This window comes from Mobula birostris, chromosome 8 (assembly GCF_030028105.1).
Source record: "Mobula birostris isolate sMobBir1 chromosome 8, sMobBir1.hap1, whole genome shotgun sequence".
Classification (NCBI taxonomy): Eukaryota; Metazoa; Chordata; class Chondrichthyes; order Myliobatiformes; family Myliobatidae; genus Mobula; species Mobula birostris.
In genome coordinates this window covers 127,470,135-127,488,075 of record NC_092377.1, presented here as the reverse complement: position 1 = coordinate 127,488,075, position 17,941 = coordinate 127,470,135, and the positions used below count along the sequence as shown (strand labels likewise).

At 53.6% G+C, this 17,941-nt stretch overlaps 2 protein-coding genes across 7 annotated transcripts in view; one reads left to right on the top strand and one right to left on the bottom strand.

Moving 5' to 3' along the window:
• The window catches only part of LOC140201676 (uncharacterized), a 101,982-nt gene extending 88,923 nt beyond the window's left edge, over positions 1-13,059 (top strand). For 4 of the 5 annotated variants that reach the window (XM_072266171.1, XM_072266170.1, XM_072266167.1 and 1 more), the window contains 8 exons: positions 1,975-2,031; positions 2,625-2,681; positions 6,351-6,407; positions 8,140-8,196; positions 8,879-8,935; positions 9,772-9,852; positions 11,755-11,784; positions 12,893-13,059. In XM_072266171.1, the coding sequence (XP_072122272.1) occupies positions 1,975-2,031; positions 2,625-2,681; positions 6,351-6,407; positions 8,140-8,196; positions 8,879-8,935; positions 9,772-9,852; positions 11,755-11,784; positions 12,893-12,957 (461 nt within the window). In that variant the 3' untranslated portion in view covers positions 12,958-13,059. The remainder of the gene's footprint in view (positions 1-1,974; positions 2,032-2,624; positions 2,682-6,350; positions 6,408-8,139; positions 8,197-8,878; positions 8,936-9,771; positions 9,853-11,754; positions 11,785-12,892) is intronic. The other variant, XM_072266169.1, reaches the window with a different exon arrangement.
• The window catches only part of LOC140201677 (uncharacterized), a 314,354-nt gene that overhangs the window by 65,501 nt on the left and 230,912 nt on the right, over positions 1-17,941 (bottom strand). The window lies entirely within an intron of this gene.

Sequence of the window (17,941 nt, the reverse complement as noted above, 5' to 3'; positions counted from 1 at the left end):
TGTGTGAGTCTGTGTGTGTCTGTGTCTGTGTGTGTCTCTGTGTATGTGTGTCTGTGTCTGTCTGTGTGTGTGAGTTTGCGTATGTGTGTGTGTGAGTCTATGTGTGTGTGTGTGTGTGTGTGTGTGTGTCTCTGTGTATGTGTGTCTGTGTGTGTGTGTGTGCGTCTGTGTGTGTGTGTGTGTGTGTGTCTGTGTATGTGTCGCTGTGTGTGTGTGTCTGTGTGTGTGTGTGTTTGTGTCTCTGTGTATGTGTCTGTGTGTGTGTGTGTGTGTATGTGTGTGTGTGTCTGTGTATCTGTCTGTGTGTGTGTGTCTGTGTATGTGTGTGTGTGTGTGTCTCTGTGTATGTGTGTGTGTGTGTGTGTGTGTGTGTGTGTGTGTCTGTGTCTGTGTATGTGTGTGTGTGTGTGTCTGTGTATGTGTGTGTGTGTGTGTGGTGGCTCTGTGTCTCTGTGTGTGGGTCTGTGTGTGTGTGTGTCTGTGTGTCTCTGTGTGTGTCTGTGTGTCTCTGTGTGTGTGGGTCTGTGTGTGTGTGTGTCTGTGTGTGTGTGTGTGTGTCTGTGTATGTCTGTGTGTGTGTGTGTGTGTCTCTGTGTCTCTGTGTGTGGGTCTGTGTGTGTGTGTGTCTGTGTGTATGTCTGTGTGTGTGTGTGTGTGTCTCTGTGTGTGTGGGTCTGTGTGTGTGTGGGTCTGTGTGTGTGTGTGTGTGTGTGTGTGTGTGTGTCTCTGTGTATGTCGGTGTGTGTGTGTGTGTGTGTGTGTGTGTGTGTGTATGTCTGTGTGTGTGTGTGTGTGTGTGTGTGTGTGTGTCTCTGTGTGTGTGTGTGTGTGTGTGTGTGTGTGTGTGTGTGTGTGTGTGTGTGGATGCTGATACGGATTATACTCTGGATTGTATTTACTGAGAGTTACCCTGCTCTGTATTGTAGGTGTTGGCCAGAGGCAGACAGATGTTGCTGGCCCTACTTCTCAATGTCTGCCTCTTCCCTGCAGACTCACATGGTAAGGCCCACGTCCGCATTTCCCACCACTCATCACAACACACAGATGCCCATCTCAGCTCCGTGTCCGTGTCTGTGATTCCCCCACAGAGTGACGGGACGGGGTCTGTGTCAGTGATTCCCCCACATGGTGATGGGACGGGACAGGATCTGTGTCTGTGATTCCCCCAAATGGTGACAGGACGGGGTCTGTGTCTGTGATTCCCCCACAGAGTGACGGGACGGGGTCTGTGTCTGTGATTTCCCCCCACACAGTGACGGGTCAGGACGGGGTCTGTGTCTGTGATTCCCCCACACGGTGACGGGACGAGGTCTGTGTCTGTGATTCCCCCCACACGGTGACGGGACGGGACAGGGTCTGTGTCTGTGATTCCCCCACACGGTGATGGGATGGGGTCTGTGTCTGTAATCCCCCACAGGTGACAGGACAGGGTCTGTGTCTGTGATTCCCCACACGGTGACAGGACAGGGTCTGTGTCTGTGATTCCCCCACATGGTGATGGGACAGGGTCTGTGTCTGTCATTCCTCGCACACGGTGATGGGGTGGGGTCTGTGTCTGTGATCCTCCACATGGTGACAGAGTGGGGTCTGCATCTGTGATTCACCCCACACGGTGAGAGATGGGGTCCGTGCCTGTGATTCTCCCACACCGTGACGAGACGGGGTCTGTGTCTGTGATTGCCACACAGTGAATCACGGTGTTGATGGAGGGGATCTCGGTGATGGGAACTCTCGATGAGATACAGAATCTTCAGCTTCCTCATGAGATTACAGAGATTTACACTGGAGTCCAGAGGGTGACGCAGAGATGGGGAGAGGTGTAGAGGCGGGAAGGGGTTAAAGAGACTGGAAAGGGTGTCGGGATGTAGAGGGGGATGTGGAGACTGAAGGGGCAGGGATTTGGTCACAGGGATAACACACGATGTCGTGAATGGATGCACTGAAGACATCACCTGTAACTTTCCACACACACAGGATGGCCAGACAATGGGACGTCAGTCACACCCACCATTGGAACTGAACCTACAACAGGTACGTTTCGTTTCCTGTAGGTTCGTTTCCTGTGTGAAAATGTGTCTCAGGGTCATCAGAGAGATGTCACCTCACAGTGACTGGGTTACTGAGACAGGGGGTGGTGTACAGGTCAGAGGGGATCACAGAGATGGGTAGGGGAATTGGTCCACAGAGATGAGAGGTGTAGGAATGGAGAGACTCACAGAGATGGAGAGGGGTGGAGGGGCCAGAGGAGATCACAGAGACAGGGAGAGTGTAGAGGTGGGAGGAGGTTACAGAGACTGGGGGGGTGTAGTGGCCAGTGTAGTCACAGAGACAGGGAGGTGTTCAGGGTCGAGAGGGGATCACAGAGATGTAGATGGTCATAGGGACTGGAGAATGAAACAGAAATGGGAAGTGTGTAGGGGTCAGAGGTGGTCACAGAGGTGAGAAAGGATGTAGGTCAGAGATGAGGAGGGGTGTAGGGACTGGAGGGATTAAAGAGACTGGAAAGGGTGTAGGGAGATGGGGGGGATGTGGGGGCTAAAGGGACAGGGATTTGGTTACAGGGATAACAGATGATGTCGGGAATGGATGCACTGAAGACATCACCTGTAACTTTCCACACACAGGATGGCCAGACAATGGGACATCGGTCACCTTCACCAGTGGAACTGAACCTTTAACAGGTAAGTTTCCTTTCCTGTGTGAAAATGTGATCATACGACGTACGTTTGATCGCTCTGGGTCTGTACTCGCTGGAATTGAGAAGGATGAGAGGGTCCTCATTGAAACCTTTCGAACGTTGAAAGACCTAGATAGAGTAGATATGGAAAGGATGTTTCCCATGGTGGGAGAGTCTAGGACAAAGGGGGCTCAGGATAAAGGAGCGCCCTCTCAAAACAGAGATGCGGAGAAATTTGTTTAGCCAAAGGGTGGTGAATTTGTAGAATTTGATGCCACGTGCAACTGTGGAGGCCAGGTCAATGGGTATATTTAAGGCAGAGTTTGATAGGTTCTTGATTGGATGTGGCATCAAAGGTTATGGGGAGAAGGCCAGGAACTGGGGTTGAGGAGGAGATAGAATAAATTGATAAGCCATGATTGAGTGACGGAGCAGACTTGATGGGCCAAATGGCCTAATTCTGCTCCTTTGTCTTATGGTCTAATGGTCTTACGGTATCTAAGAGTCATCAGAGAGACGTCACCTCACAATGACTGTTTACTGAACATAGAACATAGAATAGTACAGTACAGTACAGGCCCTTCGGCCCACAATGTTGTGCCGACCCTCAAACCCTACCTCCCATATAAGCCCCCACCTTAAATTCCTCCATATTCCTGTCTAGTAGTCTCTTAAACTTCACTAGTGTATCTGCCTCCACCACTGACTCAGGCAGTGCATTCCACACACCAACCACTCTCTGAGTAAAAAACCTTCCCCTAATATCCCCCTTGAACTTCCCACCCCTTACCTTAAAGCCATATCCTCTTGTATTGAGCAGTAGTGCCCTGGGGCAGAGGCACTGGCTGTCCACTCTATCTATCCCTCTTATTATCTTGTACACCTCTATCATGTCTCCTCTCATCCTCCTTGTCTCCAAAGAGTAAAGCCCTAGCTCCCTTAATCTCTGATCATAATGCATACTCTCTAAACCAGGCAGCATCCTGGTAAATCTCCTCTGTACCCTTTCCAATACTTCCACAACCTTCCTATAGTGAGGTGACCAGAACTGGACACAGTACTCCAAGTGTGGCCTAACCAGAGTTTTATGGAGCTGCATCATTACATCGCGACTCTTAAACTCTATCCCTCGACTTATGAAAGCTAACACCCCATAAGCTTTCTTAACCACCCTATCCACCTGTGAGGCAACTTTCAGGGATCTGTGGACATGTACCCCGAGATCCCTCTGCTTCTCCACACTACCAAGTATCCTGCCATTTACTTTGTACTCTGCCTTGGAGTTTGTCCTTCCAAAGTGTACCACCTCACACTTCTCCAGGTTGAACTCCATCTGCCACTTCTCAGCCCACTTCTGCATCCTATCAATGTTTCTCTGCAATCTTCGACAATCCTCTACACCATCTACAACACCACCAACCTTTGTGTCGTCTGCAAACTTGCCAACCCACCCTTCTACCCCCACATCCAGGTTGTTAATAAAAATCACGAAAAGTAGAGGTCCCAGAACAGATCCTTGTGGGACACCACTAGTCACAATCCTCCAATCTGAATGTACTCCCTCCTCCACCACCACCCTCTGCCTTCTGCAGGCAAGCCAATTCTGAATCCACCTGGCCAAACTTCCCTGGATCCCATGCCTTCTAACTTTCTGAATAAGCCTACCGTGTGGAATCTTGTCAACTGCCTTACTAAAATCCATATAGATCACATCCACTGCACTACCCTCATCTATATGCCTGGTCACCTCCTCAAAGAACTCTATCAGGCTTGTTAGACACGATCTGTCCTTCACAAAGCCATGCTGACTGTCCCTGATCAGACCATGATTCTCTAAATGCCCATAGACCCTATCTCTAAGAATCTTTTCCAACAGTTTTGCCACCACAGACGTAAGGCTCACTGGTCTATAATTACCCGGACTATCCCTACTACCTTTTTTGAACAAGGGGACAACAGTCGCCTCCCTCCAATCTTCCGGTACCATTCCTGTGGACAACAAGGACATAAAGATCCTAGCCAGAGGCTCAGCAATCTCTTCTCTCGCCTCGTGGAGCAGGCTGGGGAATATTCCGTCAGGCCCCGGAGACTTATTTGTCCTAATGTATTTTAACAACTCCAACACCTCCTCTCCCTTAATATCAACATGCTCCAGAACATCAGCCTCACTCATATTGTCCTCACCATCATCAAGTTCCTTCTCATTGGTGAATACCAAAGAGAAGTATTCATTGAGGACCTCGCTCACTTCCACAGCCTCCAGGCACATCTTCCCACCTTTATCTCTAATCGGTCCTACCTTCATTCCTGTCATCCTTTTTTTCTTCACATAATTGAAGAATGCCTTGGGGTTTTCCTTTACCCTACTCACCAAGGCCTTCTCATGCCCCCTTCTTGCTCTTCTCAGCCCCTTCTTAAGCTCCTTTCTTGCTTCCCTATATTCCTCAATAGACCCATCTGATCCTTGCTTCCTAAACCTCATGTATGCTGCCTTCTTCCACCTGACTAGATTTTCCACCTCACTTGTCAGCCATGGTTCCTTCACCCTACCATTCTTTATCTTCCTCACCGGGACAAATTTATCCCTAACTTCCCGCAAAAGATCTCTCAACATCGACCACATGTCCATAGTACATTTCCCTGCAAAAACAACATCTCAATTCACACCCACAAGTTCTAGCCTTATAGACTCATAATTTGCCCTTACCTAGTTAAAAATTTTCCTGTCCTCTCTGATTCTATCCTTTTCCTTGATAATGCTAAAGGCCAGGGAGCGGTGGTCACTGTCCCCCAGATGCTCACCCACTGAGAGATCTGTGACCTGACCCTGTTCATTACCTAGTACTAGATCTAGTATGGCATTCCCCCTGGTCGGCCTGTCCACATACTGTGACAGGAATCCGTCCTGGACACACTGAACAAACTCTGCTCCATCTAAACCCTTGGAACTAATCAGGTGCCAATCAATATTAGGGAAATTAAAGTCACCCATGATAACAACCCTGTTATTTTTGCACCTTTCCAAAATCTGCCTCCCAATCTGCTTCTCTGTATCTCTGCTGCTACCAGGGGGCCTATAGAATACCCCCAATAGAGCAACTGCTCCCTTCCTGTTCCTGAATTCCACCCATATCGACTCAAAAGAGGATCCTGCTACATTACTTACCCTGAGATGGGGTGAGGTCAGAGACGGTCACAGAAATGGGTAGGGGAATTTGGGCTGGAGTGGTTCACAGAGATGAAGGCTGTAGGAATGGAGGGGTCACAGAGACAGGGAGGGGTGAAGGGGCTATAGAGAGGTGTAGGGGCCTGAGGGGATCACAGAGACAGGGAAGGGTGTAGTGGCTGGAGGTGTCTACAGAGACTGGAGGGTGTAACAGAGATGGAGGGGTGTGTAGGGCCTGGAGGCGGTTACAGAGGTAGGGAGGTTTTCAGAGTCCAGAGGGGATCACAGAGATGGCGAGGGTTGTAGGGACTGGAGGGTGTAACAGAGACGGGGGAAGTGTGTAGGAGATGAGGGGTGTAGGGGCCAGAGGTGGTCATGGAGACAGGGAGGGGTGTAGGGGCTGGGGGGGTGGGGTCATAGAGTCAGGAAGAGGTGTAGGGGATAACACACGATGTTAGGACTCTGTATACTGAAGCTATCCTTTCACTTGTAACTTTCCACACACAGGGATGCCTGAAAATGGGACGTTGGTCACTCCCACCAATGAAACTGACAATTCAACAGGTATGTTTCCTTTCTGTTGTCAAAATGTATCTCAGGGCTATCAGATGGATCTGTGTGTGTGATGCCACTCCCCCCCAAAAAAACCCACCTAGGGACGGGATGTAGTCAGACTCAGAAATACAGCACTGCAAGAGGCTCTTCAGCCCACAAAGTTGTGCTGAACCAATGAAGCTAGTAATTAAACAGCCAACTAAATCAACCCCTACAGCCTGCACAATGTTGATATCCCTCCACTCTCTGCATGTCCATGTTTCTATCTAACACCTCTGTCATACCTGCTTCCACCACCACCACCCTGGGCAGCACAATCCAAGCCCCCACCACTCTTTGTGTGAAACCTGTCCCACTCATCTCCTTTGAACTTTTACCTCTCTCACCATAAATGCGTGGCCTCTAGGAGTAGGCATTTTGACCCTAGTAGAATGATACCAGCTGTCTGCTCTATCTCTGCCTCTCACAGTCTGATAAACCTCTATCAGGTCTACCCTCAACCTCCCAAAGTGCAACACCTCACACTCGCTTGGAATAAACTCCATCATGACGTGAACCTTGATTTCTCTAAGTTCTGCCAATTTCTCCCCCACCCTTTCTTCATTCCCCATTCTGGTTAACATCTCGTCGCTCTCCGAACTACTGATCACCTCCCTTTGGTTCCCCTCCTCTTTCCCTTTCTTCCATGGTGCACTGACCTCTCCTTCTTCAGCTTCTTACCTCGTCCATCTATCATCTCCCAGCTTCTTAGTTCCTTTCACCCCCACCCCCCACCCACCATCCCCTTACCTGGTCTCATCTCACTTGTCCCCTGCCCCCTTGTTCTCCTTCCCTACCTCCCACCTTCTCATTCTGGCTTTCCACCCCCTTCCTTTCTAGTGCCGACGAAGGTCTCAGCCCAAAATGTCCACTCTTCATTTCCCTCCATAGACGCTACCTGACCTGCTGGGTTCCTCCAGCATTCAGCGTTTGCTGCCCAAGATTTCCAGCATCTGCAGAATCATCATCACCAATTTATCTGTCCACATCTTCAACTTATCTGTATCCCTTCGTATTCCTTGGCAACCTTATCCCCCCAATACCACCAATCTTTATTTCATCAGCAAACTTACTAACTCACCCATGCAAAGTTTCCATCCGGGTCACGTCCACACATCTCAAACAGATCCTTGTGGAACACAGTACTCCAGTTAGAATAGGCCCCCGTTGACCTCTACCTTCTCTCCTTCATGGGGAAGCGGAGCCTTTATATGTTGGAGTACTGTGAGAGGATGTGCTGGTTTTGGAGAGGGTCCAGAGGAAGTTTATGAGAATGATCCAGGAATGGAAGCGTTAATGTATGAGGAGCATTTGATGTCCCTGGACCTGTACTCGTTAGAGGTCAGAAGAATGAGGGGGGATCACTATGAAACCTATTGATTATTGGAAGCCCTAGACAGAATGAACGTGGAGAGGGTGTTTCCATTGATGGGTGAATGTAACACCAGAATGCACAGCCTCAGAATACAAGGATGTCCCTTTCGAACAGAGATAAGTCGGAAATTCTTTAGCCAGAGGGGAGTGAGTCTGTGAAATTCATGGCCACAGACAGCTGTGAATCCAAGTCATTAGGTATATTTAAAGCGGAATAAATCCCATCGACCAAGTTAAAGTGACGGGCAGAGAGGATCATAGGGATAACACACGGAGTTGAACTGGGTGCTTTGAAGACATCCTTTCTCTTGTAACTTTCCACACACAGCATGGCCAGACAATGGGACGTCGGTCACACCCGCCAATGGAACTGAACCTACTTCAGGTATGTTTTGTTTCCTGTGTGAAATTGCGGCTCAGGTTCATCAGAGATGCGTCAACTCACAGGCTACTGAGACGGGGTGGGGTGTGTACAGGTCGGAGGGGGTCGCGGAGATGGGGTGGGGAATTGAAGCTGGAGGGGGTCACAGAGATGGGGTGGGGTGTAGGGGCCAGAGAGAGTCACAGAGTTGGGGAGGGGTGAAGGTGCCTGAGGGGGGATCACAGAGATGGAGAGGGGTGAAGGTGCTAGAGGGGGTCACAGAGACGGGGGGAGTGTAGGGACCAGAGGGGGTCATTCAAGTGGGAAGGGGCGAAGGGAGGGAGTCACAGAGATGTGGAGGGGTGTAGGGGCCAGAGGGGGTCATTTAGATGGGAAGAGGTGAGGGTGCTGGAGGGAGTCACATAGATGGGGAGGAATGTAGGAGCCGGGGGGGATCACAGAGACAGGGAGGTGTGAAGGTGCTGGAGGGAGTCACAGATGAGGAGGGGTGTAGGGGCCAGATGGAGGTCATGGAGACAGGGAGGGGCGTAGAGGCCAGAGGGTGTCATTCAGATGGGAAGGGCTGTGGGGCCAGAGCAGTTTACAGGGTAGGGGAGGGATGTAATGACCTGGGGGTTTTTGAGGATAACACACAATGTCGGGCATGAATGCACGGAAGACATCACCTGTAACTTTCCACACACAGGATGGCCAGACAATGGGACATCAGTCACACCCACCAATGGAGCTGAACCTACAACAGGTACGATTCCTTCTCCTCACAGTAACTGGGTTACTGAGACGGGGTGGGGTGTACAGGTCAGAGGGAGGTCGCAGAGATGGGGTGGGGAATTGGGGTTGGTGGTGGTCACAGGCTGTAGGCACCGGAGGAGGTCACAGGGTTGGGGAGGGGTGTAGGAGCCAGAGGTCACAGCAATGGAGATGGAGGGAATGACACAGGTAAAGGTGTAGGGGCTCGAGGGGCTGCAGGGTCTGGAGGGGGTCACAGGGTTGGGGTGGGCTGTGGGTGTCGGAAGAGCTCATAGGAATGGGCCAAGTGTAGGACCTAGAGATAGGGAAGGGAATAGGGGCCAGAGGTGGGGTTCACAGAAATGGTGAGGGGTGCCAAGGCTTTACAGAGGGGTCACAGAGATGGAGACGGTGTAGAGGCTGGAGGGAGGGGTCACAGGGACGGAGAGGGGTGGAGGGAGGTATAGAGGGAGGGGGTCACAGAAATGGAGAAGAGTGGAGGGAGATATAGAGGGAGGGGGTCACAGAAGTGGAGAGGGGTGGAGAGGGGTGGAGAGGGGTGTAGAGGGAGGGGGGTCACAGAAGTGGAGAGGGGTGTAGAGGGAGGGGGTCGCAGAAACGGAGAGGGGTGTAGAGGGGTGTAGAAGGAGGGGGGTCACAGAAGTGGAGAGGGGTGGAGAGGGGTGTAGAGGGAGGGGGGTCGCAGAAATGGAGAGGTGTGAAGAGGCTGGAGGGGTGTCACAGAGGTGGAGAGGGGAGTCAGTGCCAGGGTGGGGACAGGGATGGGAATGGGACCTCTGGGTGTGTGCTGGAGATTAATATGCTTCCTCCTCTTCCTTTTTCATCCAGACCCACAGGTGACGGAACCTTCCAGAAGTGCCTCAGACCCTGAGGTGGAAAACCTGCGTCAGTTTCCTAATTTCAAGGATGGTGAGCATTGTTTTGACCCTTTCTCTGTTTCTCGCTCCTCCTTCCTACGTTACTTGCCTCCCCAATCCTTCCTTCTTCCAATGTGTCTTACCCTTAAACACCTCCTCTCACCTCCCCATGAAATACATGGGATCTTCCTTTGTATTCCCCTCCCACTCACCTTCTTGCTTTGAATCAATCACCCGCTGAACCCATCTTGCCTGCCCCACCCTGACTGACCATGGTTTGAATTGGTCCCCCTCCCACCAGCCCGGAAGCCTGGAACTGGAATTGGTTTATTATTGTGCCTGGTGCCGAGATACAGTGAAAAGCTTGTTCATACCGATCAGATTATCACACGGTAGGACAAGGTAAAAGAATAACGGAATGCAGAATAGAGTGTAACAGCTACAGAGAGAGTGCAGTGCGGGCAGACAACAAGGTACAAGGCCATAGCAGTAAACAGAGACCCTGCAGATGCTGGAAGTTTTGAACAACGCACGCTAAATGCTGGGGCAGCTCAGCAGGACAGGCAGCATCCATGGAGGGGAATGAACAGTTGATGTTTCGGGCCAAGACCCCTCAGAGCTGTCTTTATTCCTTTCCATAGATACCCCTCGACTTGTAGTTCCTCCAGCATTTTGTGTGTGCTCACAATATCATAATGAGGCCAACGATCTACTTTATTGTACTAGGCAGTCCGATAATAGCAGGGAAGCTGTCTTGAATACATTCTGTCTGCCTCTACCTATTGCAACCTCCGTCCCCTCAGTCGAGACTTTCCCACTGCAGGAATCATCTCCACATCTCCTTTGCCCTCTTCACTGAAGGTCTGAAGTAAGGCCTTGTCCTTCTAAACCTCATGGACAGACACCAAGTTATTACACAGGAACAACCTCAATGCACTGAGAAATGAACTAGTGTGCAAGACAGGTTTTCCTGACCACTACTCTGAACACCTACAGACTCACTTTCAAAGACTCTTTACAACTCCTGTTCTCAGTTTTATTTTTGATTTCTCTTTTGTACACTGGTCATTCGTCAGTCTTGCCTGGTGATGTACAGTCGCAAATTCTACTGTATTTCTTTTTCTCCTAAATGCCTGCAAGAGAATGACAGTAACACAGTAACATCTGTGAACTTTGAACTTTTAACTTTGATCTTTTCTTTGTAGGCAGTACACCTGACAATAATAAATCGAATTATCGAATTGCCAGTGAATTGCACTATCGAATTTAAAACTAGATTGACTTTCTCGCATGTTGCCAGACAGTGTGGAATCCTGTACATTTTTCGTGTGTGTGTGTGTGTGTGTGTGTGTGTGTGTGTGTGTGTGTGTGCGTGTGTGTGTGTGTGTGTGTGTGCGTGTGTGTGTGCGTCTGACAGTGTGTGAGTGTGTGTGTGAGAGTATGTGTGTGTATGTGTGATTGAGTGTCTGAGTATGTGTGAATGTGTGTGCCTCTGTGTGTGTGAGTGTGTGTATGTGACTGTGGGTGTATGTATGTGAGTGTGTGAGGGTCTGTGTGTGAGTGGGTGAGTGTGTCTGTGTGAGTGAGTGAGTGAGTGTATCTGTGTGAGTGAGTGTGTCTGTGAGTGTGTGAGTGTGTGTGTGAGCGAGTGTGTGACTGAGTGTCTGTGTGAGTGTGTCTGTGAGTGTGTGTGTGTGTGTGTGTGTGTGTGTGTGTATGTGTGAGCGCTGCTAGCTGAGGGGCTGGTTTCCATGCTGGGTCAGTCTGTGACTGTATGTTCCCTGGTGTGGAAAGGAGAATGATCGCGGGGTTAAACAAATGGTTGAGAGGATGTAGGGGTGGGGGATGTGAGGGAGGAGGTGGTTATGGAGTTTGATAGATTATCCTCTGGATGTTGCGGTAACGGATAGTGTTAATCCACCCTGGGCTAATTCAACCTCCCTTCACCTTCCAGCCGATCTCGCAGCGGAGCGGTTCTATTATGGTACGTAGGCCTGCTGGCTAGAGTCCGGCCCCTCCCCGCAGAGATTCTGCAGACGCGACCCACAGTGCCAGAACGGACTGCCGGGGAGGGGGAAGTGTTGTAATGGGCGGCAGGGGGTGGGTGGAGGAGTGTTGTAATGGGGTGCAGGGGGGTGTGTGGGGGAATGCTGTAATGGGCGGCAGGGGGTGGGTGGGGGAGTGTTGTAATGGGCAGGAGGGGGTGGGTTTGCGAAAGGAGGAAACGACAAGCTGCTGGAGGAAGCATTGTGGGAGGGGTGAGGAGGGAACGCTATGGGAGGGGGTGAGGGGAGAATGTTGTGGGAGGGAGTGAGGGGAGAGCGCTGTGGGAGGGGGTGACGAGGGAATGTTGTGGGAAGGGTGAGGAGGGAACGCTATGGGAGGGGGTGGGGGAGAATGCTGTGGGAGGGAGTGAGGAGGGAACGCTATGGGAGGGGGTGGGGGAGAATGCTGTGGGAGGGAGTGAGGAGGGAATGTTGTGGGAGGGGGTGAGGGGAGAGCACTGTGGGTGGGGGTGAGGAGGGAATGTTGTGGGAGGGGGTGAGGAGGGAAGGCTATGAGAGGGGGTGAGGGGAGAACACTGTGGGTGGGGGTGAGGAAGGAATGTTGTGGGAGGGGGTGAGGAGGGAACGCTATGGGAGGGGGCGAGGGAAGAGTGCTGTGGGTGAGGTTGAGAAGGGAGCACTGTGCGAGGGGGATGAGGAGGGAAAGCTGTGGGAGTAGGTGAGGAGGCAACGCAGTGAGAGGGGGCGAGGAGGGAGCACTGTAGCAGGGGTGATGAGGGAGGGGGATTTATTATAGTTTTTTTTAAATCAATGGTCTATAACAACTAAACCAGATCACATCAGCACCATTCAGATCGTGGATGCATTCGAACCCCAGCCATTCGAAACACCTCCAAGACTCTGATAAGCCGGGGGTAGTTGTAGGTAGAGGAGAGACATGGTTGTTGTAGGACTGTGGGATCCTGCTGTCCATTCGATCCTTTGAGAGGCAGGTACAAGTTGAGTGGTCGGTGTCAGCTTCTGAGAAATACGCCGGCCCTCACTCAGAGAACACGCACTGACAAACGCTCTCTCCCGCTCCTCCAGGACGTACAATGTTGTCCAGCCGAGCCAGAACCCAGTTCAGGAAACAAGGAAAGATTCCGAGATGACGCTGCTGGATTCGGGAATCACCGCCGTGTAGGATCGGGTCCTGGAGACTTCGATCCAGACACCGTGCGCATTTCACCGAATAAAATCACCTGTGTCCTGGACTACTTGTGTGTTACCTGCTCAGCGGGAAAGATGGCGAGGAGGGAGCGCCGCGCAGCTGGAAGGCGATGTAGAGAAGCGCCAATCTGTGGGAGGGGCGGTGAGGAGGGAGCTCAACTCTGCGGTAGGGGCAGTGAGGCAGGAGCACTGTTGGAGGAGCGATGAGTTGGGTGTGCCTGGCTTCGGGAGGGTCGAACTGCCGGAGGGGCGATGGAGATTGGGAAGGAAATGAGGTGGTAGCGCCAACCTGCAAGAATGGTGGGCAAGGAGTGAGTGCCGCGCTGCGGGACGGCGGTAAAGAGGGAGCGCCACACTGCGGGAGGGGCAATGCAGCGGAAGCGCCGCGCTTCGGGAGGAAGGGCTGCGATACGATCGGAGCGCTGCGCTGCGGGAGAGGAATACGCTGAGGGAGGGTCGGCGAGGAAGGAGGGTGGCGTGCTGGATGAAGCGCCAATCTCGCCGCACCTACCGCAGCGCAGCGTTTCTTTCACGTCGACCCTGAGGGAGGGGCAATGCGGAGGAACCGCTGGGCTGCGGGAGGGAGGTGTGATGCGGAGGGAGCACCGCAACGAGGAGGGAGCGTCGCGCTGCGGGTGGGACGGTAAGGAGCGGTCGGGGCGATGCGGAGGAAGCGGCGCGTTGCAGGAGGTAAGGGCGATGAGGAGAGAGCGTCAGGGGGCAATATGGAGGGAGCGCTGCGCTGGCAAGGGAGACAGCAATGCGCTGTGCGAGGCGTGGTGCGGATGAAGTGTCGCGCAGCAGGAGGGATAACGAGGAGGGAGCGCTGCGTGAGGAGCGATGAGAAGGGAGTGGGCGTGGGGCAGCGAGGAGGGAGCGCCCGACTGCGGTGGTGGCGGCGGCGAGGAAGGAGGCCCATGCTGCGTGCTGAGGAAGTGGAGGGGCGATGCGAAAGGAGGACCGCGCTGTAGGAAGGGTGTGAGGACGGAGCGCCTCGATGTAGGTGGGACGGCGAGGAAGGCTAATAGGCGCTGAGGCTTGAGCGCTGTTGGAGGAGCGGCGAGGGAGGGTTGATGAGGAAGGGCGAGCAAGGAGCGCCGCGCCTAGGTAGGGGTCACACGAAGGAAGGTGCGCACTGCTGGAAGGGTGATGCGGAGGAGCGCCGTGCTGCGGTAGGGGCTGTGAGGAGGGAGCGCTGTGGCAGGAGTGACAAGTAACGGCTGCGGAAAGGGGAGCGAGGGGAGGGAATGGCGCGCTGCGGGAGGGAAGGCAAGAAAGGAGCGCTGAGCTGCGGGAGGGGTGGCGAGGATATAGCACCACATTGAGGAGAGAACGTCGCGCTGCGCTAAAGGCGGCAAAGGGAAGCACCTCGACGTGGATGGCGATGCAGGGAGCGCCATGCCGCGGGAGGGGTGGCGAGGAGGGACCGCCATGCGGGAGGGCGGGAGCGCTGTTGGAGGAGTGGCTGCGGAAGGGGCAATGCAGAGGAAGCGCCACGCTGCGGAAGAGGGAGCGCCATGTTGCAGGATGTGGTGCAGTGGAAGCCCGCGCTGCGGGGGGGTGGACGTGAAGGAAACACCTCGCTGCGGGGAGCGATACACGCTGAGAGGAAGGAGCGTTGCGTGGCGGTTGAAGCGCCAATGTGCGGACCAATCTCGCCGCACCTACCGCAGCGCAGCGCTCCTTCCACGACACCCCTTCCACAGCGCAGCGTTTCCTTCACATCGACCCTGAGGGAAGGGCAATGTGGAAGGACCGCCGCGCGTTGCAGGAGGAAGCGATGAGGAGGGAGCGTCGCGCAGCACGAGGGGTGGCAAGGAGACAACAATGCGCTGTGGGAGGCGTGGTGCGGATGAAGTGTCGCGCAGCAGGAGGGCTAACAAGGAGCGCTGCGTGAGGAGCCGAGAGAGGAGGGAGCGCCCGACTGTGGTGGTGGCGGCGAGGAAGAAGTGCTGCGCTGCGGTAGGTGCGGCGAGATTGGTCCGCACATTGGCGCTTCAACATCCACGCAACGCTCCTTCCTCCTAGCGTGTATCGCTCCCCGCAGCGAGGGTATTACTCTCCCGCAGCGCTGCGTGTGCTGAGGAAGTGGACGGGCGATGCGAAAAGAGGACCGCGCTGTAGGAAGGGCGTGAGGAAGGAGCGCCTCGATGCAGGTCGGACGGCGAGGAAGGCTGATAGGCGCTGAGGCTTGAGCGCTGTTGGAGGAGCGTCGAGCAGGGTGTGCCTGGTCGATGAGGAAGCTGCTGGATGGGCGAGCAAGGAGAGCCGCGCTTCGGTAGGGGTAACACGAAGGAAGGTGCGCACTGCTGGAGGGGTGATGCGGAGGAGCGCCGTGCTGCGGTAGGGGCTGTGAGGAGGGACGAGCAGGGAACACCCGGCTGCGGAAAGGGGAGCGAGGAGGGAACGGCGCGCTGCGGGAGGGAAGGCAAGAAAGGAGCGCCATGCTGCAGGAGAGTCTATGCTGAGGAAGTGACGATACGGAAGGTGCACCGCGTTGCGGTAAGGGCGGCGAGGAGGGAGCTCCTCCCTGCAGTAGGGCCAGTGATGCGGGAGCGCTGTTGAGGAAGGCGTGGAGGGAGCGTCGCGCTGCAGCAAGAGTGACAAGGAGGGAGCGGGTGCGGCGATGAAGAAGAAGCGCCGCACTCTAGGAGGAGAAACAAGAAAAGAGCGCCGTGCTGTGGGAGGAGCGGTGAGAAGGTGCTGTGCGAGGAGCAGTAGTGAGGGAGCGCCTGGCTGCGGGAGGGCAATCAAGGATGGAGCACCGCACTGGCGTAGAAGTGATGTGGAGGGAGCGCCGCGTTGCGGGTGGGACGGTGTATGGAGCGCTGTGCTGCGTGAAGGAGATATGCGTAAAATGAGACGAGAGAATGAAAAAAGGGCAGACAGAGCGGAAAGAGAGTAATGGAGTAAGAGGGGGGGGGAGAGAGAGAGAGAGGATGAAGAGAGTAAAGGAGAGTGGAAAGGGAAGACTTGGAGGGACCGAGACGGAGACAAAGGGAGAGAGAGATGAAAGAGAAATGCAGAGAAGTGGCGACGGAGAGAGAGATAAGAGAGGGGTAAAGACGGAGTGGGAAGGAGGAGATAAGAACACATACAAAAATACTCTCTTGAAATCAGCAACTGATCAGTTTATTGTTGACGAAGCCCAGGGCAGGGTTAAAGGTCGCAGGTCAAGACTAGATGCCCAGGGGTGTATTGGACCCGCCCCTCCCCCCATACGCGCCAGTACAATCACAATTGGGTAGGAAATCCCGGATTTTTTTTTTACAAAGTTATCCGTCGGAACTCTGATGTATGAGCTGTGGATACACGGAATGTTCTGCACAAACTCCAGACGGAACAATGCAGCCGAGTTCCAGGAAATCTTTGCGCGGACCCTTCCTATCACGAGGATTCTGAGGCCTACGGTGGGTTTGAAGCAGTGAGCTCGTAGTTCCTGCTGGAGAGGAAGAAATGGGCGCCCTTGAACGTGTTATTGCAGCGCGGCGCTCCCTCCTCACCGCCCTTCCCACAACGCAATGCTCCCTCCTCATTCCCCTTCCCACACAGTTCCCTCGTCACCACCCCAGTGACAGGGCTCCCTCCGCGTCATCCCTCTCACAACGCGCCCTCCTCACCCCCTCCCACAGCACCCCCTCTTCATCCCCTTCCCACCGCATTTCCTCCTCACTGCCCTTCCCACAACGCAGTGCTCCCTCCTCACCACCCCGTGGCAGGGCTCCCTCCGCGCCACCCCTTCCCACAGCCTTCCCTCCTCGCTTCCCCTCCCACAGCGCTCCCTTCTCACCACCCCTCCCAAAGTGCTTCCTCCGGACCCCCTCCCCCTGGATCCCCCTCCCACAGTTCTCCTTAGCAGCCCCGCAGAGAGACATTCACATTACCAGGGTGTTTGACAGGTTGAGCCTCTCTGCCTCAGACTGACGGCTGTGGAGAGAAGAGATGCAAGAATTGGCAGATTCCCTCCGAGTTTTCCAAAGCAACGCTCTCAGAGCAATTCTATTCTGACTCTCTGCGGCAGAAGGGAGGTCTCCTGCCCAAACCATCTGCTCTGGGTTTTAAAATGGCCAAACATTTGAATTCCGATTCCCAATCCCATTCCGACGTGTTGATGCATGGCCTCCTCTTGGGCCAAGATGAGGCCACCCTCAGGGAGAAGAGTAACACCTTATATTTCGTCTGGGTACCTTCCAACGTGATGGTATGAATATTCATTTCTCCTTACGGTAACCAAATTCCCTTCTCTGACCTCATTCCACCCTCCGATTACTCCATCCCGGATCCCTCCTCCCCTTTTCCTATGGCCCACTCTTCTCTCCTATCAGATTCCTTTCTCTCCAGCCCTGGACCTTTCCCACCCACTCGGTTTCACCCATCACCTTCCAGCTCGCCTCTGTCCCCTCCCCTCACCATTTTATTCAGGCATCTTCCCCCTCCCTTCTCAGTCCTGAACAAGGGTCTCGGCCCGAAGCATCGACTGTTCATCTCCATAGATGCTGCCTGACCTGCTGAGTTCCTCCAGCTTTTTGTGTCAGTTGCTTTGGATTCCCAGTGTCTGCAGAAGTTCTCATTTCTGGGGTTTAGTCACTGCTCTGATACTGTTCTGTGTATATCTGTCCTGGTATCACTTCTCAAACTGCTGGAGGAACATAACAGGTCTGACCCAGAGATATGGAGATTGGAACTGTGCACGGTGCTCCCGGTGTGGGTCTGACCCAGGGATACGGAGACTGGAACTGTGCACCGTGCTCCCGGTGTGGGTCTGACCCAGGGATACGGAGACTGGAACTGTGCACGGTGCTCCGAGTGTGGGTTTGACCTAGGGACATGGAGATTGGAACTCTGCGAATCTGCTGTTTCTACTTGTCACGCTCTCGGAACATTGAACAAATTACGCGGAGTATCGCACCCACCTGCAATTAAAAT